The sequence below is a fragment of the Rhinatrema bivittatum genome, chromosome 10, assembly GCF_901001135.1.
Source record: "Rhinatrema bivittatum chromosome 10, aRhiBiv1.1, whole genome shotgun sequence".
NCBI classification, from domain to species: Eukaryota; Metazoa; Chordata; class Amphibia; order Gymnophiona; family Rhinatrematidae; genus Rhinatrema; species Rhinatrema bivittatum.
In genome coordinates, this window is record NC_042624.1 from 78661322 (window position 1) to 78685196 (window position 23875).

General features: G+C 42.0%; 1 protein-coding gene and 1 long non-coding RNA gene across 14 annotated transcripts in view; one reads left to right on the forward strand and one right to left on the reverse strand.

The window, feature by feature from the left end:
* BRDT (bromodomain testis associated) overlaps window positions 1-18053 on the reverse strand; it is a 108159-nt gene extending 90106 nt beyond the window's left edge. For 3 of the 8 annotated variants that reach the window (XM_029617681.1, XM_029617675.1, XM_029617682.1), the window contains exons 1-3: window positions 17894-18028; window positions 2350-2541; window positions 953-1227 (exon numbers count right to left, since the gene is read on the reverse strand). In XM_029617681.1, coding sequence (XP_029473541.1) covers window positions 953-1144 — 192 coding nt within the window. In that variant the 5' untranslated portion in view covers window positions 1145-1227; window positions 2350-2541; window positions 17894-18028. Of the gene's footprint in view, window positions 1-952; window positions 1228-2349; window positions 2542-17893 lie in introns of all 8 variants that reach the window. The other 5 variants (XM_029617676.1, XM_029617677.1, XM_029617679.1 and 2 more) reach the window with 5 other exon arrangements.
* Window positions 18054-18123: 70 nt separating this feature from the next.
* Window positions 18124-23875, forward strand: part of LOC115099830 — a 45696-nt gene continuing 39944 nt past the window's right edge. For all 6 annotated transcript variants that reach the window (XR_003858889.1, XR_003858888.1, XR_003858891.1 and 3 more), the window contains exon 1: window positions 18124-18364. This is a non-coding gene — a long non-coding RNA (uncharacterized LOC115099830). The remainder of the gene's footprint in view (window positions 18365-23875) is intronic.

Here is a 23875-nt window from a genome sequence, read left to right on the forward strand (position 1 = left end):
TATAAGGATTCAAATCCTGTTGCAGAAGATTCAGTTTCTGTGCTCAAAGTGATTCCAAAAAACCTCAATAAGCACCTGTTATTTATTAAACTAAGATTACAAAACAGAAAATATTGCCATCATTTATCCAAATACAATCACGTACTGAACAAGAAAAGCAGATGCATGTTCCACATTCAAAACCAAAAAAGTGAATTAAGTTCTTTGCTCAATAGCAAGCGTAAAATTAAACCCCCCCCCCCCCCAAAAAACCCCACACAAAACCTCAAGAAGACTAGAACAAATGTAGTAAGCCTATCAGGATACAGTATCTATACCCATACTGGTCAAAATGCTTTCAATTTGTTTGACTTGAAAAAAAAATTGTAGCGTTCAACTTGATACACGCAGTGCAATTGCTAAAGAATGAGATTTTTCGTTAAAGAAAAAACAAGTCACGAAAATTCTCTTACTGACACCTTCAAAATTAAGATTTCAATAGTAAGATCTTAACTATTAAAAATCCTTCCAGTTTTATAGGAATGTGAGAAAGCACATGCCTCAGAGTGAAAAATGGTTATTTATTCTAAAAGGGGATATTTTAGTAGTTTCACTAGAATAGAGTATCTATCCGTATAGATAGAGGACTTCGCTGTACACGGATATGCCTGAAGTTTTGTAGGAGTGTATCAGGGCTCCAGGACACTTGCCAAATATGGGCCAGATCCATGCACAAGGGCTCTAGATAGCTGCTGCCAAGAAAACTAAGAAACAAGCCTAAAGTGCACGCTTCTCTCACTTGTTTTAAACCTATTTCAATGTACTTGCAGACATGGAAATTTGTTTTAGTTTCATCTCAGATACATAGTCACATTTTACATAAAATTAAAAAAAAAAAAAAAGTGTTCTCTACTCTGAGTTTGCAGCATTTGATAAAAATATTCTTATATACAATACTGGAAAGAATTCTTACAGGAAGGTTTAGTCTCGCTGCATCTACAGGCTGTTGGAATGGCCAGGAAAAATTATGTCTCCATAAAGCCTTCATGACAACATTCTCTAAATACTGAAGCTGATTTGTTAAACGCCCAGTTCTTTTAGGATTTATGTACTCTGGTGGAGGAGGGTTGACAATTGTGTGATGCTGCCTGTTTGTGATGGACATCTCTTAACACATCTAATTGTAGCCTTTGGTCTCCAGTGTCCACTTCTGTTTCAAGGTCCACATTACAAAAAAATTTAGGTAACCTGAAAAGAAGATTTAAAAATCTGTCAGTATAGCATGGTATATATTCAAGTCATACCAAATACAAATAGTTTTTGTTACAAATTTTTACCCGCACCATGAACAGAGTCTAACTTTCAACCCTCTTGTGCCTTTCCCCTCAGCTTCTAAAGTCAAGTGCTAAATTAGTTAGGTTTTGTTTGTTTTTTTTGACTGGGTCTTCTTTCACCTATTATATCATGCACTCTTACTTGAAATCGTTTTTTCCCAGCTAATCTTTGGAATTGTATTTAGCTCATACCTTCTCACTGGTAGCTCAAAGTGAGTTACTTTCAGGTACTGTAGGTATTTCCTTATCCCTAGAGGACTTGCAAGCTGTATCTAAGGCAATAGAATGTGAAGGGACTTGTCCTAGGTCACAAGGAAGGTCAGTAGATTTAATCCCTGGCTCCCCAAGTTCTTAGGCTTCTTCTCCACTGACTAGATATCCAGCTTTCCAGTCAGCCTGCTTTTTAAAATCTCACCTTAAGAATGCTTTAAAAAAAAAAACAAAAAACACCCCACACACTGCCAATGTAAAACTGGTAAGTTAGTATAATTACAGATAAGGAATCTGACATTATAAACTGAAAAAGATCAAATCTTATTTGCCTTTAAAGCAGGAAAAAAAGGAATCATGAGCATGAACAAGCCTACCAGAAATATTTGAAGATTTAGGTTTGGAACATATTTGAGAAGAAATTAAAACAACAAAAAAAAAAGTTGATTATTGCTTTCTATAAAATCATTTTCTCTCTATAACACTGGAGTTTAAATACTAAAGAACCATGAACAGCAATAAATACTAAGATGCTACAAATAGGTTTAGTTTCCAGATGGCACACATTCAAAGAATGCCAGCATATGCACAAGCAAGCAAGTAGTTCAAGGATGGCCAATTCCAGTCCTCAAGAGCCACAAACATGTCTGGTTTTCAGGATACCCACAATGAATATACATGATATATATTTGTATGCACATCTCATGCATGTTCATTAGGAATATCCTGAAAACTAGGTCTGTTAGTGGCCACTTCTGCACTCGTTCTCATCATGGTTATTCTGCATTTTTCAGTGATCATAAAACAAGAGACTAATATAACCTGCCTGTAGCAATAAAGTATCAGGGTTGGACATCCCAAAGAGGAGGAGATTATCACAAAACATAAAATGTTTAGTTTGCCACTGTTTCATAGGGAATTGAGCATAAATTGAGAACTGTAGTGATAAATTTCAGTTTTGCTGGCAGAAGCTAACACACTAGCCTTCTGTCCCATGAAGTAATCCTGATGGCAGTATCTACAGAAACAAAAACAGATGTCGGTCATGTAGTTTCAACATTCTCTGAAAAATAAGGATGCTTTGATACAAATCACTATGAATTGTTTTTAGTATGTGTTTATCATTTATCAGTCTGTTCCTGTTATAAATAGTTTAAAAAAAGGACAATTAAAAACATGCAAAAGTGGAAACAAGAAAATGTACCGAGTTTGTAAACAAGCTAGTACTGTTGAGAATTCTGCCACGTTAAAATTTGAAGATTGATGTATTCGTAATGCTAACTATGGAAATAAAGGTTAATTTAAATCTCAAGGTATTGATGAATGGAACAAGATTGTTAGAGAGCACTTTTGTCAAAACTTTATTGCTGTTCAGATGTTCACTGGACGTAGCCAAGAATGGGTCAGCATACTGACAACTGGTTACAATAAATAAAAATCACAAGTACATACAGTATATCTGATCAAGTTATAGTACCATTAGTGGAACCAGTGTTTGCACACAGACAGCTTTTCCTGACAAAGAAAAGCAAAGAAAGATTGCTGCAAAAACAATTAGAAACCACAGGTGTTTTCATTGGTATTGCCTAGAATTGTATCCAGCAGCAAGTCCAAAACTATTAAGTTCTAATTTGCCAAATAAGTTTTGGATTGAGAATGTCATCTAATTAAGCTTCTGAAATAGTCTTTAAAATATTCTCCAAAGATTACAAATGGAATCAGAAAAAAAGGGATTGCCAAAACCATATACTCTGTTAAGAGACCATCATTGTACTACTTCTGTAGAGTACACTATAATCTGGAATAAAAAATTAGGGGTTTTGTTTGGCGAAAATCTGAAGAAAAGACAAGGTCGGTGGAAAGAAATTGTAGGTACAATTTTGCACAAAGCTGATCACTGAAACATTTCTCCCCAAAATCCTGGATTTCTACACTTGCAGCTGTTTACAAGGCCAACCACTCCAGTGGTGCTTCAGAATCTTTAGACTGATTAAAAAAAAATAAAAATAAAGCCGAGCAGCATTAAACAGTTTCCCAACCAGTATGCCAAGGCACACTGGTGTCTTTTAGATCTCATCAAGTGCCAGAGAAAAAAAAAAAAAGTCACCACTGCTCAGATCCACACCAGCACCTGGGACATCACTCTCAGTACCTCAGCGCAACAAGAGACACCAGCAATAGCTCTTAACCGTGCAAGAACTCCTTTTGAGAGCATGTGTCATCCTGCATACCTCTTCTTCCTAGCTTCAGCATGAGCTCCGGAGTGCAGCACATACACATTGCACTCCTCATTTTCCTCTTCCCGTCTCCTCAGAGTCCTTCTAGCCCTAGGCTGAGAGATGCAGATGGAGTACACTGAGCACTAAATGTGACTGCATGTTGGAAGTAGTATAGTGGAGGAGATCTGGCAGTCACATGCAGCAATCAAGGGAACTAACCAAGCAAGCTGCCTGCATCACACAGACTTCGCCCTTTTTCCTGCACATAGGAGGGAGATGGTCCACGTGACTCCACCCCCTCTCCTTTTGTTTTAAAATGTGGTAGAGAGACTGGAGGGGTCTTCAGTGTTTCCTCAGCTCTTCGCTTTGCCATACATATCCTCTCCTTCTCTGGGCTGCCTGTTCCGTGGAGGCTGGTGTGCCAAACATTTTTGTTAATTTATGTGCGCCTTGGGCTTACAAAGGTTGGAAACCATCAGGGCTTTGCCAGTATATAAAATACAGTCACAGACAGAGGACAGTCATCTTAAAGTTTCAAAGATTACCCAGCAGTAATGACTAGATCATTACTAATCCCCTGCTTCTTTTCTATGCTCCAAGTTGTATTACTCCCTTGTTTTATTGTAACTGCATACCTTAGCCTTCTCTTGTTTAATGTTTTATTATTATTATTATTATTATTATTAAGATAAATATTAGTTTTTACCTTTTTTGTTACCTATCCACTTGTTAATTGTAAACCGACATGATGCGATATCTATTGTGAATGCCAGTATAGAAAAACTTAAAATAAATAAATAAATAAATAGATCATGCACATTATGATTAAAATGACTAAAACTAGCAATTAGCTAGAATTCAGAACATACGGAACATTGTTAAAGGAAATGAGATTGATATACAAATTGATGCACAACCTTCCATCTTCCCAATACTATGGAATCCCAAGTGACATTAGTTTTAATATGGTAATAAACTACATTTTTAATGGAATTTTTAACTCCTATTTATGGAAGCAACAGCAAAGTCCAGATGGCAGTGATTTTCCAGAATTAGATTAGAGACACGAAGGCAATAAAAGCTTCAAGAAAGTTGGGTGAAAAAAAAAAACGAAAAAAAACCCAAACAGAACACGCACACTCCAGCCTCAAAGCTGGCTAAATCCCAGGGCCGCCCTAGCTAAAGGGAGACAGCATGAAGAAAAAAGTGGGCAGCCAACTCCCAGTGACTGTGGATAACAGCTCAGGAGGATACCTTGTAAGTGAAACAAGGAAAATGGAATATAGAGCAGGGAATGTCCAGAAAAAGATGGTAAGCAAAGAGTTCATCCCCAGGCCCAAAACTAGCATGGCCCAAAGGCCTTTAGCCAAATAGAAAACCTGGAAAGATGCTTGCCCTGACCATTTAGATAGCAAATGGGACACATAGGTCCCACTCCGAGAGGACCTATTGACACCACCCAAAAAAGTATCTAGACACAGCCACACAATGTTCAATGATTAGCTTCATAGTTCCTCAAAATAAACATTTTCGTAAACTAGAAGTGATTATTAATATACAGCAAGACCCTCCCCCCCCCAAAAAAAAATAAATCTTGAGGGTCATTGAAGTATTTTAAGTACATTTAGTTTTCCCCATTTGTGATGACAGCAGAAACACAAATCCTACCAAAATAGACTAATTTTATAATAGATGGTATGCTGTATTCAGAAAGTTGTATTTTGGGGTTCACCCAGAAGCAGATATAGAAATAACACACCAAAGATACTGAAGCTAAATTAATGCAACTGAAATCTGTCATGGACAAAAGAAAACAATTTCAGGTTAAGTGAGCAAATTGGGCAAAACTGGATAGGCCAATTAGTCTAACTGCTGTTATCTACTATGTAGGTTAACATCACTTTAAAACAGAAAGTCATAGCTGATTCTGTGCCTCAGACCGAGAGCTAGCCGGTGAAAATGCTCTTTCATGTTTTGTTCATACTCTACACATTTATACCCCGATTCTGACCTTCAATGGCTGTACGTATTGATCTTTACTGTGCTGCTAGCTGGTTGGGTCATGTTTTGTATACTATCTGCTTGTCTGTTATAGTAACTTTGTGCCATGAACATTTATAGAGACTTAAAAACAACAAAACAAAACAGAAAGTCATTAAGATAATCCTCCACACCCACATGTAGACCTGCCCCCCCGTGGCTCAGACCACACTACAGGAGATCCATGGTCAGTTCCCTGTCCATTGGGGCCAATCAGGCCTGGGAACACCTTGGAGGGGGCATGCTTAGGACTAGGAAGGGAGCAAAGACTGCCACCCTAGCAGCAGGTCTTACAAACTAATGAGCAAGACGAAAGATGTTCTGATCTTATCGCCTTTTGGAAGCTAAGAAGGATTAGGACTGGTTAGTACTGAGATGGGAGGCTGTGCCTTAGAGGAAAGAATTCCCTAATGCTGCCCAGATATGCAATCTGGATAAGTAAGGACAAAAAGAAAAAAAAGTGTCTAAAACGTCCCCCAAGTAGTACAGAGATGAAACATGCATGACAACCTGACATTTTAACAAATTACATCCATACTAGAAAAAAAAAAAGTTAGGTAACTGATATTTTGAATGTGAAATCAAAATTTATGAATTCAAATGACAGAGTGAATCATTTTTATTTGCTGGGAATATGAAGGACACAGGAAAACAAATTAGTTTCAGTTCTTGGTCATAGTATTTCCTTTGCATTATAAATGCAGGGCAGATATTTACTACTGTAAAAAAAGGCAGGTACTCAATTGGATTTACATTACGTAAGAGTTACAGATGTCAGTGTAAATATAATTACTGAACCACATAAACCAGTTTAAAATCAATCAAACTGGACAGAATTTCATGGCATAGCTTTACTGCTGTTGTCTTCTCCCTTTACTTTGAAGAGGTATGGAAATTTTACGCCTTTGAAGCTTCCAGACTCACCAAATGTTGCCTTCAGATCACCATGGTCAGCCTTTATCCTAAGCGGCCTCACTAGTCTCAGCCATGAGGCCATAACGTGGCCGGCTCTGCCCAGCAAGCAGGGATCAGGTTGGGAGCAGGAGCTGCCTCCCTGACACAGGTAAGAGGCGGGGATGAGGAGCAGGTTCCCCAGTGACTTCCTCTTTCTCTGCTGTAAGTTGAAGGAATCATGACGCCACCCAAGTCTGGATTGACAGCGATCCCTCAGCAAGGTACAGGGGGGAAGCCAGGAGCTTTGTCGGGCACCAGTGGCGCTCTCCAAGGCAGTAAGGCGGTCAAGGCGGAGGACTGCAGGATCCAGGTGGGAGAGGCTGTCCTGGTGGTAGTTGAGGGCTGCACTTTCCCTTCTTGCAGCATCACCGGGCCAGTGCCACCGCCCGGATGCCGGGCACCTGGAGCAGAGACAGTGGGGGTGGATTGCTCCACACTCAAACAGGTCAAAGCAATCTAGCACCGAGCGGCAGCTAACGCTGCAGGCAGAAGCAAAGTCAGCGTTCGGTGGGGAAGGATTCTTAATGGGGGAAGCGAGAGGAAAGCAGGAAAGATCAGAGTGGCTGGTTACCCAGGTCCAAGGATATCAGAGGGAAACCGCGTGGAGAACATAAGCCATGTGTGGGAGGAGCCCCAAGCAGTGAACATGTTGACTGCAGCTGCAAGCAAGGCCAGCTACAGGGAGAAACGGAGCAAGAAGTTGGCTCCCCCTTTGTTAGAGCCACTGCATCTGCTCCCTCCAAGCATAAGAGCGCAGCAGTGGTAGGCAAGGATGGGACTGCGCAGAGAATCAATTCAGGCCAGATTCCAGCTAGCAAGTAGACAACCTCAAGCAGATAATTAAGCTGAAACGAGACATGGTGCAAAGATGGAAGCCACAAAAGAACAGCATGAGCAACCACCGGTGAAAAGGAGGGCGGCACAGAATGGCACAGTGAACCAAGAGGTACTAATCTGGTATTCTGCAGCAATCCAGAGACATACTGATGAGCGGCCGCCTGTGGGTGAATTTCTTTACGGGTCTGTGAGTGAGGTGTGTGGGTATCATGGTTCCCTCTAAGCTGAGCACGTGAACGATCACGCATACACTTCAGAGCATTGCTCACAGGTTTTGCATGGTCACTCACGTGCTTATTTTTCTTTGTGCTATATACAGAAATGAAACACTAATACTGGCACTCAAATTGTTGGTTTAAAATAAATTGTTGCTCACACGAAAAAAAATGTCACTCACCTAGTTACTCCTTGGAGGGAACATTGGTGAGTATAGGGATTTAGGAAGGGCCAAGGTTTGGGGGGGGGGGGAAGAAGATAGGAAGAACCGCCAAAGTGCACATAAGAAAGGTAAGGAGGAGATGAGGAAGGGAATGAAAGCACTATTTAAGCACTTGGGCAGTAAAAAGAAAGGTTAGAGGAGCATCAATGTCGGATTCCTCAGGGCTGAGTCCCTCCAGCACTAGTGATTCATTATCCGATTCTGAGGCTACGGCGGGTAGCAGCTTAGTACCGGTCGATGGAATCGGAGTGGGGAACAGTAACATGGGTTTGTGTCCAAGAGCACCCTTTGGGGTCCACGTCCTGGATAAGATAAAGCAAAAGTTATGGAAGGGTAAATAAGTGTTGTTGATGGATCCTGAGGAGGCAGGCGAAGAGAAACTGACAAGACAAAAAAACCCAAAAAAAACAGGTGGGGTGGGGGGGGGGGGGGGGGGGGGGGGGTGTTTCTAGAAAAAGGCATCAAGTGCCCAGATCTATAAATAACTGGATTTGGGGGTTTCATGTCTTGGCCAGCATTGTTGGGAAGAGGCGGCCTGATTTGCATGCAGGTCTATGGAGGTACTCAGATAGGATTACAGCCCACAGAACCTACAGCAGTTGGGCCTACTTTAACTACAATGAAAAGTTTAGAAAGAAGCTAGCATGTAGCAAATCAGCAACTTGGGGAGTTAGGGTTATAAACCAATGGCTCAATGAGATGATGCGACAGCAGCCACAGTCCTTTCAATCAGGGTGAAGTCTGGCGGGAGACACCAGGGTCTCCTGCCAGACTGAGGGTTATGGGATAGAGCAGGGTGAACTCTCTCCTATGCTGGGCCCTCGACCAACAACTGCCAAGACACCTTGCTGTTAGTTCAACAATGGCCAGTGTGCACGGATGCATGCCTGTAAGTTCAAGTACACATCTGCTAACTGTGGGGGTGGGCCCCCAGCAATGCATTGCCAAAAGAGAGCTCAAGGGCTGCCACTGCGCCCACAAGAGATCACTTAAAGATGCAGACACCTCAGTAACGTCACCTGCAATGGGCCCCAAAGCTGCACATTGTGATGAGGGCGTTCTGTTTGGATTTAGAATGACATGCAAGAGGCCGGGAGGCACATTTCAGGTAAAGAATGCCAAGTCCATGGAAGGAGAAAGGGGTTTTTTTTCTGGGAATCTCCAAATCTGCTTCGATCCAGGTGGTGGCCCTGAGACATGATTCAATTGCGAGGACTGGCTGGAGCGGTACAGGCCAGAAGGCGTGCATCTCTCAGTTAGTACACACATCCTAGCGTGCACCTTGCGGGATGAAGTTCAGGCAGCTCTACATACCAGGAATTTCAGCTACAGTGCATGGGGGGAAGATAGGACAAGCAAGGGTACTGTCCTATCCCCTGGTGGGAGACATTGCAGATCACAGGTTTGGCATGACAGTATCACTGAAGGATGAATGTACAGGGACCTAACAATACTCCATAAGGCCTCCTTGAATTAGGCCAGAGAGGTAGATATAATTCTGAGCTGATTCAATTAAGAGCATGGCTGGATCGGTATGGCAGTGTGTGAAAACAGTAAATGCAAGCAGAAAAGCAGCTAAGTCAGTCTAGCAGGCTGCATGCATAAAGCACTGAAAATAATGTTGGACAGGCACAGTCAGGTCAGTCTGGCAGGCTATGTGCTCCCTGCCTCGACTGGGTCAGTCGAGCAGGTCGATGGCAGCTGGGGACAACTTAGGTTAACCGATTAATTGACTGACTATACATTGTAAGCCAAACCTTAGATAATTAGGATGCATTATGATGCGATTGTACTCTTGGCTGATAAATAAAGCAGTGGCCTGAATTTTTCCACAAAGACTGACTGCATTGCATGCTCTATTTTGTGTGTGGTGGGGGTGGGGTCAGAGAGGATAGTAGGCAAACAGAGATGGACTAAGAGAGACCTACAGTGCCCAACGAGCCTTGCTAGTCTCAGCCATGAGCAATAACTTCCAGCCCTGCATGGTAAGCAGGGATTAGGCTGGAAGCAGGAGCTGCTTCACTGATATAGGTATGGGGGCGGGGCAGCCTTGCAATGGCATAAAGAGGAGCTGCCTCCATGGTGCTGCAAGCTGAAGGAATAAGCCTCCCGACCCCCCTCATTTAACTGAGTTAATACAGCTTAGTGGGAGATGCAGGGTTGGCATGACATATCACTGAAGGACAAATGTATAGGGACCTAACAATACTCTAAGGCCTCCCTGATTTAGGCCAGAGAGGTAGATGTAATTTGAGCACAGCCCGGTCGGTCTGGTAGGCTGTGAGAATGGTAAACACAAGCAGAAGAACAGCAGCCTCGGTCGGGCAGGCTGCACGCACAGAGAGCTGAAAATAATGGTAGACAAGTGTAGCTTGGTGTATCTGATAGGTTATGAACTCCCTGCCTCAGCCAGGTTAGTCTGACAGGTCAATGACAGCTGGGCAGGCATACCAGCTGCAAGTGGCACACCTGGGGGAATTCTGCACAAAAAAATTTAAAATTCTGCATAATTTATATTGGTCGAGATAACACTGTCATGTATATTGTATTATTTAAAATGTAATACAGAAAACAGTTATTAAATAAAGAGGCAGAGTTAAATATTTTGAGCAGAATTTCCCTAGAAGTTCACTGTAAGTGTCTCTTCCACCCTCTCTCCCTTCTCTCCTAGCCAGTCTCCCATCACTTTGCCCTCTTAGGCCCCAACTACTACACCTGCCACTATCTCTCCCCCCCCCCCCCTCTATCTCCACTCCCAGAGTTTGACCCCTCTCTCAGTACTGCCCCTCAAACAGGCTCCCTCTCTCTTTTGAGCATCCCCCCCCCCAATACAGGCTCCCTCTCTCTTGCACACACACCCACAGAGACTCCCTTTCTCTCACATATACCCTCACACAAGCTACCTATGTCTCTCTCTCACACACCCTTGCATGCTGGTTCCCTTTCTCACTCACACCCCCTCCTTATACATAGGCTCCCTCTCTCACACAGACTCTCTTATGTACACACACCCTCACACAGGCTCCCTCTCACAAACAGGCCCCCTCATATACACACCAATCACTTTTTCACACACACCAGCTCCCAATCTCTCACATATATACACACTCCTTCACAATCTCCTCACATAGGCTCTCTCTCTCTCTCTCTCTCTGGCACCCACACCAAAGCACCCTCACACATGCTCTCTCTCACACCCCAGGATCGCAGTCTTATACACACACACACACTCTCTCTCACCGGGATCTACTCCTTTGCCACGAGCAGGTAAGGCTTCACTCACAGCACATCGGGGCCTGCTTTATCTTTGCCAAATTCTGCACAGAAAAACGGAATTTCTGTGTAACTGCGCAGGAGGGGAATTCTGCACAAATTCTACATTCCACAGTAGCGCAGAAGTCCCTCCAGGACTAAAGTGGTTGACTGATTCATTGACTAGAATATATATTATAAGCCAAACCTTAGATAGTCTGTTAGGATGCATTATGATGTGATTGTACTCTTGGTTGTTAAGCTATGGTCTGAATTTTTCACAAAAACTGCCTGCTGACTCTTACCGAATGCTCTATTTTATGTGTGGCGCGGGGGTAGAAGGCAAACAGGGACAGGCTGGGCCCAGAGCTACAGTGCCCATATTATGTATTCTCCAGCCTCCCTTCACAGGGCAGTTCAGGACTCTATAGCCACATCCCAGAAAGTCTCACATTAACTCTTCTATGATCAGTTTAGCTTTGGCTCCTCTTATTGGGTTGCCAACTGCCTGGTTTTGGACCGGACAGCCAGGTTTTCAGCTGTACTGGACACCCCGGACACTGAAAATCCAGCTTTTGCAAGAGGCTCCTTCTCTTTCCCACAACTCCCTGGTTGCAGGGAAAGATAGAGCCGAGAGCTGTGCTGTGTTCCCGCCCTCTTGCCTCCTTTCCTGTGTTGTGATTGGATGAGATGGGAAGAGGAGGAAGGGCACAGCACAGCCCTCAGTTCCCAGTGGCTCTACAGATCTCTGCAGCAATGCCTGCTGGGTCCCTCCCCCTCCCTTACTGAGTGATGAACCAAGACCTCAGAGAGGGGCTGCAGCAAGCCAGCCAAGGGATACAGTCACTGAGGAGGGCAAGGTGGAAAAAGACAGCCAGAGTTACAGGGTGGGGAAAGGGGAGCAACAGAGGGGACAGAGCAAAAGGTGAGGGAAAGGAAGATAGATGCATGGGGAGCAAGCGAGGAAAGAGGGAGAGGCACAGTGGGAGCATGAAGGAGCACAGGAGACAGATGGGGGAAGGGAAGGAAGAAACAGAAGATGCACAAAGAAGACAGGGGGACAGGAGGAAAGGAAATAGAGAAAGGAAGGCACTAAGGAGGAGAGAGAGACAGGAAGGAAGAAGGAGGGAGAGAGGGGACTAGAGACAGGAGGGCAGCACAAGAAAGGAATGCACAGAGGAGGGGGGAGAGATTATTGAGAAACAGGTAGCACAAGGGAGACACAGGTGAAAGGCTAAGAACATAAGAAATTGCCATGCTGGGTCAGACCAAGGATCCATCAAGCCCAGCATCCTGTTTCCAACAGAAGCCAAACCAGGCCACAAGAACCTGGCAAGTACCCAAACACCAAGAAGATCCCATGCTACTGATGCCAGTAATAGCAGAGGCCATTCCCTAAGTCAACTTGATTGATAGCAGTTAATGGACTTCTCTTCCAAGAATTTATCCAAACCTTTTTTAAATCCAGCTCCACTAAATGCACTAACTATATCCTCTGGCAACAAATTCCAGAGCTTAATTGTGCGTTGCATGAAAGAGAATTTTCTCTGATTAGTCATAAATGTGCTATTTGCTAACTTCATGGTGTGCTCCCAGTCCTATTATCTGAAAGTGTAAATAACAGACTCTCATGATTTTAAAGACTTCTATCATATCCCCCTCAGCTGTCTCTTCTCCAAGCTGATATGGTATTCACAAAGGGAGAGAGTAAAGACCCCCCCTACTCAGTTAAACAATGCACACATACATAGGAGATCCAATAGTATTAATATGTAAACTTTAATACATCACAATCACTTAACATCATTTCCCAATTTAACAATGAATTTAAAACATTAATATGAATACATACACATAACCTTCATAGGGGTATCCTCAAATGCAACCTCAAATGCATAACCACCCCACCATAGCACCAATAAACTAACAGCAATATCTTAAAAAAACCCATTCCAAACATACTCATACATTCAGCCACACACACTCCCCACCCACTAAAACCAACCCACTCTAAGACCACCAAAATTCTTCAAGTAGAGAATATCTTCATCAGGGCATGCTCAACCGAATATTTATTTCATATTTATATTTCTGTAATTTAACCTTTATTCCAATTCTTTACCTTTTCTTTTCACTTGTTAACAATTTTAATTAGAAATGTTCATTGTATTAGACTATGGAAATGTATTTACATCGGATGTAAGAATGTCGGTATATAAAAATTATAAATAAATAAATAAATAAATATGGGAGCAATCCACCACGTCCCAACAAGGATCCCTGTTTCGCCACAGCTTCTTCAGGGGACGATTTACTCCCGGCTCAACCGGAGATTAGTGAAGCCTTCCACCTCAAAAACACCACACCTTCATAAGAACCAGCGACTGATATTTCCTTCAGTGAATTAACACAAACACAACAGTTATCTGATACAAATAAAATATCACACATCAGCTCCCTACCCTCCTTATCACCCACACCATATACATCCAAAAAAACTCACTTCCTCCACAAATTTACTCAGAAAAACAGCTGCATATCGCATATATGGAATCACCACCTACAGTAAAGAGGAAGTAATAAGACTCCTACAGTATTTAATACAAAATCACCAAAACATCAAAATATATAAATCACAGAAGCCAACCTTTTGAAAATCTTCAACACGCTTCACATGTTATAATATGCTGTTTCCATCTTCTCAAACTTAATTCGCTTTACATGTACCTATTACAAAACAAGGTACGCAATACACAACCATCAACTTCTCAAATTTCACAAAGCTCACGTTGACCAAAAAGCCTACTGTTCAACACCATTCTTACCTCACAAATTATACAGCTCAATTTAAGGATACCAAACTCTTCTCCAAACTTCAAAGGCACACCGAATGTCTTGCAAACCAGCAAGTCTTCAGAACGAGGCGCAGCTATCCGGATGGGGGAAAAACTCCACATATAAACCCATATCCTTCAACCACACCCAACACGTCACCCGTACTGCATGCTACCGACAACTAATAACATAGCACCATCATCCACTACCTCACCACGTACCACGACGTAACCAATCACAACCAACCACGCACACAATAACCCACTCACCAACACCATACATCACAATATCTACATAGAGGGCTATAGTGTATTCTTCAAACCCAGTAAACGCCACAACGTATCCATAACAATGCCATCCTCCGATGAACTTCCATGCAACCAATTCACAATACCGCACTGCATTCGATCAGTTCAGACTCCAAAACACACCATTCCCAACGCAAACAAACTCAAGCCGAACACATTCAATCACTCAAGATTTAATGAGGAATATATATGCACTCCCAGGAGGGTTGTGTATGGTATATTGTGTCCTTGCCAATTGTTATATATTGGCCATATGAAACACCAAATTAGATCTTGTATCATTGAACACAAAAGCAATTTGAGGATCAAAAAGGATGGAGCACCATTGGTGGCACACTGGAACAAAATGAAGCATGGGGATGATCAATTAAAATTCTTTGTCATTACTCAGGTTAGGGCTAACATTCAAGGTGATGTGACTAGCATCCTATGGAAGCTTGAACAGAAATTTATATTTTGGTGGCGATCAGTGCAACCCCATGGCTTGAATATGGGAGTTGATTGGGAAGCATTCTATAGTGTGAATGTGGGGTTTGCATAGTATGAATTAGTAATATGGTTAGTTTTGTGTGTATGGGTTTTATGGGGTTTATGGGTATGTGCCTTGTATAATCGTGAGTTGTTGAGTATGGCGTGTGGCTCGGGTGTGTTTGGTGATTAGTGTATGATTGTATGAGTGATGGTGGTGAGGATGTCTTGTGCATGGTATGTACGGGATACGAGTTATATCGTGAGTGATTGAATGTGTTCGGCTTGAGTTTGTTTGCGTTGGGAATGGTGTGTTTTGGAGTCTGAACTGATCGAATGCAGTGCGGTATTGTGAATTGGTTGCATGGAAGTTCATCGGAGGATGGCATTGTTATGGATACGTTGTGGCGTTTACTGGGTTTGAAGAATACACTATAGCCCTCTATGTAGATATTGTGATGTATGGTGTTGGTGAGTGGGTTATTGTGTGCGTGGTTGGTTGTGATTGGTTACGTCGTGGTACGTGGTGAGGTAGTGGATGATGGTGCTATGTTATTAGTTGTCGGTAGCATGCAGTACGGGTGACGTGTTGGGTGTGGTTGAAGGATATGGGTTTATATGTGGAGTTTTTTCCCCATCCGGATAGCTGCGCCTCGTTCTGAAGACTTGCTGGTTTGCAAGACATTCGGTGTGCCTTTGAAGTTTGGAGAAGAGTTTGGTATCCTTAAATTGAGCTGTATAATTTGTGAGGTAAGAATGGTGTTGAACAGTAGGCTTTTTGGTCAACGTGAGCTTTGTGAAATTTGAGAAGTTGATGGTTGTGTATTGCGTACCTTGTTTTGTAATAGGTACATGTAAAGCGAATTAAGTTTGAGAAGATGGAAACAGCATATTATAACATGTGAAGCGTGTTGAAGATTTTCAAAAGGTTGGCTTCTGTGATTTATATATTTTGGTGTTTTGGTGATTTTGTATTAAATACTGTAGGAGTCTTATTACTTCCTCTTTACTGTAGGTGGTGATTCCATATATGCGATATGCAGCTGTTTTTCTGAGTAAATTTGTGGAGGAAGTGAGTTTTTTTGGATGTATATGGTGTGGGTGATAAGGAGAGTAGGGAGCTGATGTGTGATATTTTATTTGTATCAGATAACTGTTGTGTTTGTGTTAATTCACTGAAGGAAATATCAGTCGCTGGTTCTTATGAAGGTGTGGTGTTTTTGAGGTGGAAGGCTTCACTAATCTCCGGTTGAACTGGGAGTAAATCATCCCCTGAAGAAGCTGCGGCGAAACAGGGATCCTTGTTGGGACGTGGTGGATTGCTCCCATATGAAATAAATATTCGGTTGAGCATGCCCTGATGAAGATATTCTCTACCTGAAGAATTTTGGTGGTCTTAGAGTGGGTTGGTTTTAGTGGATGGGGAGTGTGTGTGGCTGAATGTATGAGTATGTTTGGAATGGGTTTTTAAAGATTTTGCTGCTAGTTTACTGGTGCTATGGTGGGGTGGTTATGCATTTGAGGTTGCACATGTCTTTTGCACTAATGATGTATTAATGGATACACCTATGAAGGTTATGTGTATGTATTCATATTAATACATTTTAAATTTATTGTTAAATTGGGAAATGATGTATTAAAGTTTACAAATTAATGCTATTGGATTCCCTATGTATATGTGCATTCTTCTCCAAGCTGAACAGCCCCAACCTCTTTAGCCTTTCTTCATAGGGAGAGCTGTTCCATCCCCTTTAATGTTTTGGTCACCCTTCTCTGTACCTTCTCTAACCAACTATATCTTTTTTGAGATGAGGCAACCAGAATTGTACACAGTATTCAAGGTGCAGTCTCACCATGGAGCGATACAGAGGCATTATGAAATTTTCTGTTTTATTAACCATTCCCTTCCTAATAATTCCTATCGTTCTGTTTGCTTTTTTGACTGCGGCAGCACACTGAGCCGACAATTTCAAAGTATTATCCACTATGATGCCTAGATCTCTTTCCTGGGTGGTAGCTCCTAATATGGAACCTAACATCATTTAACTACAGCAAGGGTTATTTTTCCCTATATGCAACACCTTGCATGTAGGGAAGATTTTAAGGAAAGGAAGAGCAAACCACCTGTATCTGAGAGAAGAGGCTGTGTGTTTGGGAGTGTGTGTGTATAAGACAGGAGGCTATGTGTTTATGGAGAATTATGGAGGTGAGTGTGTATTAGAAAGACTTTAGTTGTGATACAGCAAAACTGCATGGGAGAGGCTATGATTGATGTGCTTAAGAAGATAGTTGAAAGATTAATTTTATAAAACAAACTATATTGAGGGGGGCTCAAAAGCCAAGTAATGAGTGGATCAACAACTGACAGTAGTCTGTAACCTACCCTCTCTCCTACCAAAGCATGGAGCTTAGTGGGGTTTCCAGTCATGGTCCATGAAAAAGTTGGCCACCCTACCCTCTTTTCTAAATTCATGTCTGGTTCCAGTGCAAACAGTGTAGATCCGAGGCGTCCTACTCCTAAATTAGTAAAAGAAGGTCAAAGTAAAACCCTGTCTACCCCGAAGAAGAAACACTTTCGATACTTTATGTTCTCAGATGTGATCACAGAAAAGGATGTGTAATCAAGGGCAAACAAACAGCTGTAAAAGTAACCCACCTTATACTAAATAAATTGCTTACGTGAAAATGAAGATGACAGTTACAACCAGATTGATTTTATCAGTTGCTTAACCCTGTACCTTAACATCTCTCTACATCCTTGGCCACAATATACTTTACTTTAAAGTTCGAATATAATGTGAAAATCCCACAGCGATACATCCAGAAAGCTACATAATACGTGTCCAAGATGAACCTTCACCCGGAAAAAAAGTAGTTTGCGTGGATTTTAAAGGAACGCAAGGCCGTGAAAGTCCGAAACACACAGGGCAGCAGCGACGGTATGGTTTTCCGTTAGCAGCGATCATCTGGCAGTGGCCGTCGGGCTTTCACCCATCCCCCCCTGTCCCAGGCGCCTACCTCCGCAAGGCAACTTACTGACTCGGGCCGAGCAACTTACAGCGCTCGACAACCCAGCCGCAACGGCGGGACCTCCCGAGCACGCTCCCAAGCGGGGACGGACAAGCAGGGTCCTCCAGCTCAGCAGCACCAAGCCACGTTCCGCGCGCCGGAGTCGCGACGTCTCCACGCCCGCCGGCCTCTGTTATATGTGGTTGCTATGCGCGTTGCTAGGCGCGTTGAGAAAAGGGAGGGGAGAAGGAAAAGGCTGGGGGAAGTTGGCGAAAACTGAACGTTCCTTTCAGGCATTGCCTGAGCTTGGGGAGAAACGACTTACCTCGCACCGGAGTAACGTATCGCGCTGCGACCCTATGCCGAGTTTCAAAGAGCGAAAGAAACCAACCAAGTCTGAGGCACTCGGCAGCCATCTTTCATTCGGGCAAAAAAAAAAACAACTCCATTAAATTTCACTGAAATATTGTGGCGGACGAGGTAATAAAAGAGTAAATCAATACAAAGCAATGTGCGACTGTTGAATTTGACATTACGGATTAGAGCATGATTTCTTTGCTGCGGGGACATCCCTTTCCAGTTCAAGCCGGTGGTAAATTAGATACGAAAACTCCCGAAAAAAGTATGACGAATGCAGTGTGCTAAGTTGTTGAGTATTGTTAAGAAACCTATACTATCGGTATATACATTTCCAGATAATATACTTTCCAAGAAAATAAGTAACTATTTTCTCATCTTAATCACTAAAAATGTTTTGAAAAAAAAAAGTCCCACGGGCCTTGGGAACCACAAAATGAAAACATTTGTAGTAATGCAAAAAGGGTCACCTGTTAAGGAAAAGCTTTACAATTGCCTATTATTGAACATTTTTATTCAACAAATGTATTGAAGATCATTTTTTCACATTATTAACAAATTGAAAAAAAAAAATAGAATATCAGGTGAGTTCTATTTTCTCGATAATGAAAGCAAAAGTTTTGCTGAGCTTAAAATGATGGCATGAACGTGCTTTTTAAATTTTGAGAGCATGTAGTATTTTCTAATTCTGTTTCATTGATTTACTTGGGGGGAGGGGAAGAATAGATTTAGTTGAAGATATTAACTAAAATACCCTGCTTGGATGTTTTAAATATTTTTTTTCTTTTAGTTTTACTTCAGCCTACCTGTTGCACCTGTCTTAGGACAATAAGAAACCAGGCCTAAAGCTAAAAAGCCTTAGAGACTGAGTACACTGAGAAAAAAGCCAATACACAGTATAGCATTTATCATTTTAAAGCAATAGTTTAAGCCAACATATTTTTTCAGCTAACAGGAAATATTCAATTTGTAGGTACTTTTTCACAGCTGGTTAAATTGGAATTTGAAATTTGCTGCCACTTGGCTAGAGACATGATACAATTGTGAATAAATGAAAACAGAACAGATCCTCCTGCTGAGCCAGTTTCTATCAGCTGTTATTGAGCCTCTATTAATTCAATTTGTGCATCTTTGCTACTGCATCATTCTTTTCTTTTATTGTTTCCCTTTGTTTACTCTTGCTTTCATCACTCACTCTGTCTTCTCTTTCTTTCCATCAGTCTTCTTGCCCATTTTCTTAGGTTTGTTGTGCTCTCATTCTCAAACTCCCTCCTCCTCTGCCCTGTTTAATTCTCCCCTTTCCCTTTTTGGTAGCATGCAGCCGCATACACACACTTGTACCTGCTTTTAGAGGTAGGCAAATCATCAGGTAATTTGAAAGGCAAACCAGGAAAGAGTTTAGTTGAAGAATCTGCTTCAACTCTTCAAGGCAAATTAAATAGCACAGGGAAGATGGCCTCATGGTTGGGCAACTTGAGTCTCCTGCACAACAGGAATGGTAGGTCTTATACACATGCAGGCTTTTGGGAAGGAAAATATAGAATTATCTTCCATCCTCAGCCAGTGAGAGAACTTGACTCACCTAGATATTTTTGGAGTGGCTTTTAAAAGTTGGAGGATACTGAGGGAGCTCAGAGATGTGCTGGCTGGTCTGCTGAAAGATCTGTTCAGTAGATCCCTGGAAAACAAGAGTAGTGCCACAAGACTGGAGTAAAGCAGTTATGGTCCCACTTCACAAGAGTGGGAGCAGAGAGACGGCTGGAAACTACAAGTCGGTTAGCCTGACCTCAGTGTGGGGAAAACTAATGGAGATGCTGTTGAAGGAAAGGATAGTGAACTATCTCCAATCAGGTGGGTTGCTGGACCTGAGGCAGCATGGATTCACCAGGGGAAGGTCTTATCAGATTTTTTTTGATTGGGTGACTAGAGAATTGGATCAAGGAAGAGCGCTCAATATGATCTACTTCGATTTCAGCAAAGCCTTTGATACAGTCCCACAGAGGAGGCTTGTGAATAAAATGAGAAGCTTGGGAGTGAGTGCAAAGGTGGTGGCGTGGATTACAAATTGGTTAACTGATATGAGACAATATGTAATGGTAAATGGAACCTATTCTAAAGAGAGAGAACAGTTTTAAGTGGAGTGCCACATGGTTCGGTGATGGACCGGTTCTGTTCAATATCTTTGTGAGTGACAGTGTGAAAGGGACAGCAGGTAAAGTTTGTCTATTTGCAGATGTTACTAAGATCTGCAACAGAGTGGATATGTCTGATGGAGTAGAGAGAATGAAAAGTGATTTAAGAAAGTTTGAAGCATGGTCAAAGACTTGACAGCTGGGATTCAATGCCAAGAAGTGCGGAGTCATGTGTCTGGCATACTGTAATCCAAAAGAGTATTGTATGATGGGGAGTGAAAAACTGATGTACATGGACCAAAAAAGGGTTCTTGTGTCTGGCAATCTGAAGATGGCAAAGCAATGTGACATGATGAAAGCTAAAGCCAGAAGAATGCTGGGCTACGTAGAGAGGAATAACTAATTAGAAAAAGGTGATGATGCCCCTGTACAGGTCCTTGGTGAGGCCTTACGTGGAGTACTGCGTTCAATTCTAGAATCAAAAAGAATAGAGACAGGATGGAGGTGGTCCAGAGAAGGGTGACCAAAATGGTGTGGGGTTAGTATCGGAAGAGTTATGAGGAGAGGCTGAAGGATCTAAATATGTATATCCTGGAAGACAGGAGGTGCAGGGGAGATATGATACAGACCTTCATATACCTGAAAGGTTTTAATGAAGCATGAACTTCAAACATTTTCCACTGGAAAGAAATCAATAGAACTAGGGGGTCATAAAATGAAACTCCAGGGGGGACAACTCAGAACCAATGTCAGGAAATATTTCTTCATGGAGAGAGTGGTGGATGCCTGGATTGCCCTTTCGGAGGAGATGATGAAAACGAAAACAATCACAGAATTCAAAGGGGCATGGGATAAACACTGTGGATCCCTAAGGGCTAGAGGATGGAAATGAAGAAAAGAGTACATGGGGGGGGGTAACTTGCTGGCGTGGCAGTTACTACCCTTAACAGAAGGTATAGGGATTACTATCCTTAACCAATAAGCCTTGATTCCCTTGACGCAACTGCAACATCACACTCTGCTTTGTCAGTGGGGGGATAGGGTGGTAAGAAATATTGGATTCAGACAACAACCAATACGGGCCCTGATGTTTACTGTCTGGGGTACTGATACACATATCAAAGGGAAAAAGCACAGGACTGCCTCTTCAGCCAAGTCCATAAGGAAATCATGTCAAGCACCACTGAATTTTCAAAAAGGCTCTTCACCCAGTAAAAGAGAAACATGGGGCTAACCTACACAGCATGGAAGATACTACCATAAGAAGCTTGCTGGGCAGATTTGATGGACCATTTTGGTCCTTTTCTGCCGTCGTTACTATGTAAGGAAGATATTTACGGGCATTTTTGATCAAAGGTAAAATAATTCATTTTCCAGACTTTTGTATCTCTAGTTTGATTTAATCTCTATATTTATTTATTTATTTTTATTTTATTTATTCACTTTTTGTATACCAATATTTGTGAAGGCTTCATAGCGGTTTACATCAAAGATCGAACAATAAAAGATATCCTCGCCAAACTAATGTACAATCATAAAAGCATTTAAGACATTTAAAATAATATTAGGAATAAATCTAATTAATAGTTAATAGCAAATGACACAAACTGCACATAAAATGTTAATAAATCTAGTAAACATGATAAATGAGAGTATAGTAAATGAACTTAAAATAAGAAACAAAATTGAATAGATAAAATAAAATAAAATGGTAGGGACTGAGTCTGACAATCTGAATGCTTGTTCGAATAGCCATGTCTTGAGTTTTGTTTTGTTTTTGTTTTTTTAATGAATGTGGGTGTGACTCAAGCCTTAAGTCTAAAGGCAATGTATTCCAATTCTTCAGACCTGCTAAGGATAGGGCTCTGTCTCGGAATTTTAAAAAGCCTTAAAAACTCATCTTTTCAAAGAAGCCTTCAGTATTCTAGATACTCTTTAGATAGGTTAGTTGCTCACCTATCAATCAAATATTCAAATAAGTTTGCAAACTGTTGAGTTTTATTTAAGTTTTTTATAAACTAATGGTAGTTATCTCTGTTTTATTTTAAAAAATTTTGGTTTTTATCAGATTGATCATGATGTTTTAATGTAATTTTTTGTTTTTATTTTAGTTAAAGTAAGCTTTATTTCATTTTGCTCTTATTTTTATTTTCATTTTATTTTTCTATAAAACTTACTAATTTAAATTTTTGAAAATATTGTAAACCGCTTCGGTCATTTCTAGTATTTGGTGAAACGGTATATAAATGTATTAAATAAATAAATAAATAAGTGTTTAAATGAGCAGACTTTGGCGACAGAATGGATAATAATGCCTTACCAGAGGATCTTAAATTTCACTGTGGAGTGTGAATATGTAGGGCAGCGTTTAGCCATTCAATTTTTTCACCTTCATCCTTTCTTTTGTTAGTCTTCTCTCTCTCAGTTCTGTCTGTCTTGTTCCTTCTTCTTCCAGCTGGCAAAAGAAGCGCAATGGTTTTTACATGCACAAACTCTCTTCTACTGCATAACTCCATCACCACAGTTTAAAATGCATGATGCAGACAGGAAAGTCAGCATGTCCATGGCCACCTTAATCACGTAAGGAGGCCTGGGCAAACTTTCGTAGATGGGGCCCCTTTTGATTTTTTTTTTTCCATATTGACTAGTTTCCTCCTTCCTCTCCATGATACTAGCACTTTCCTCCTCTCCCTACCCCAGGCTTGTTGCTACCAGCCTCTACCTAATTCTGCCCCTGTACTCCAGCCCACGTCCACCTTGTTAATCTGATGCTGCCAGTCTACTACTGTAGCTTTCCTCCTGTGTACCAGCTGCCAGGAAGGCAACCACGTCTTCCTTTTTTAACTAGGGATGTGAATCGTTTTTTGACGATTTAAAACAATCGTCAGATATATTTTAAATCGTCAAAAATTGTTAGAGCCGCGATACAATAACAATTCCCCTGATTTATCGTCAAAAATCGTAATTCGGGGGAGGGCGGGAAAACGGCACACCAAAACAACCCTAAAACCCACCCCGACCCTTTAAAATAAATCCTCCACCCTCCCGAACCCCCCCAAAATGTTTTAACTTACCTGGGGTCTATGTCGACTATGTCGACATAGTGAGGGCAAAGGTAGCGCCGGCGCCATTTTGAATAATGGCAAATCGGCCCGAGTGCAGAAGGTTGCTCCCGGACCCCCGCTGGACTTTTGGCAAGTCTTGTGGGGGTCAGGAGGCCCCCCTAAGCTTGCCAAAAGTCCCTGGGGGTCCAGCGGGGGTCCGGGAGCGATCTCCTGCACTCGTGACGTCGGGTCACAGGAACCAAAATGACGCCGGTGCTACCTTTGCCCTGTCATATGATAAGGGCAAAGGGCCACCGGCGCCATTTCTCTTAACGCAGCCGTGGCCAGAGAGCGGGAGATCGCGCCGGGACACCCCCCCCCCCCCCACTGGACCCCAGGTAATTTAAAACATTTTGGGGGGGTTCAGGAGGGTGGAGGATTTCTTTTAAAGGGTCGGG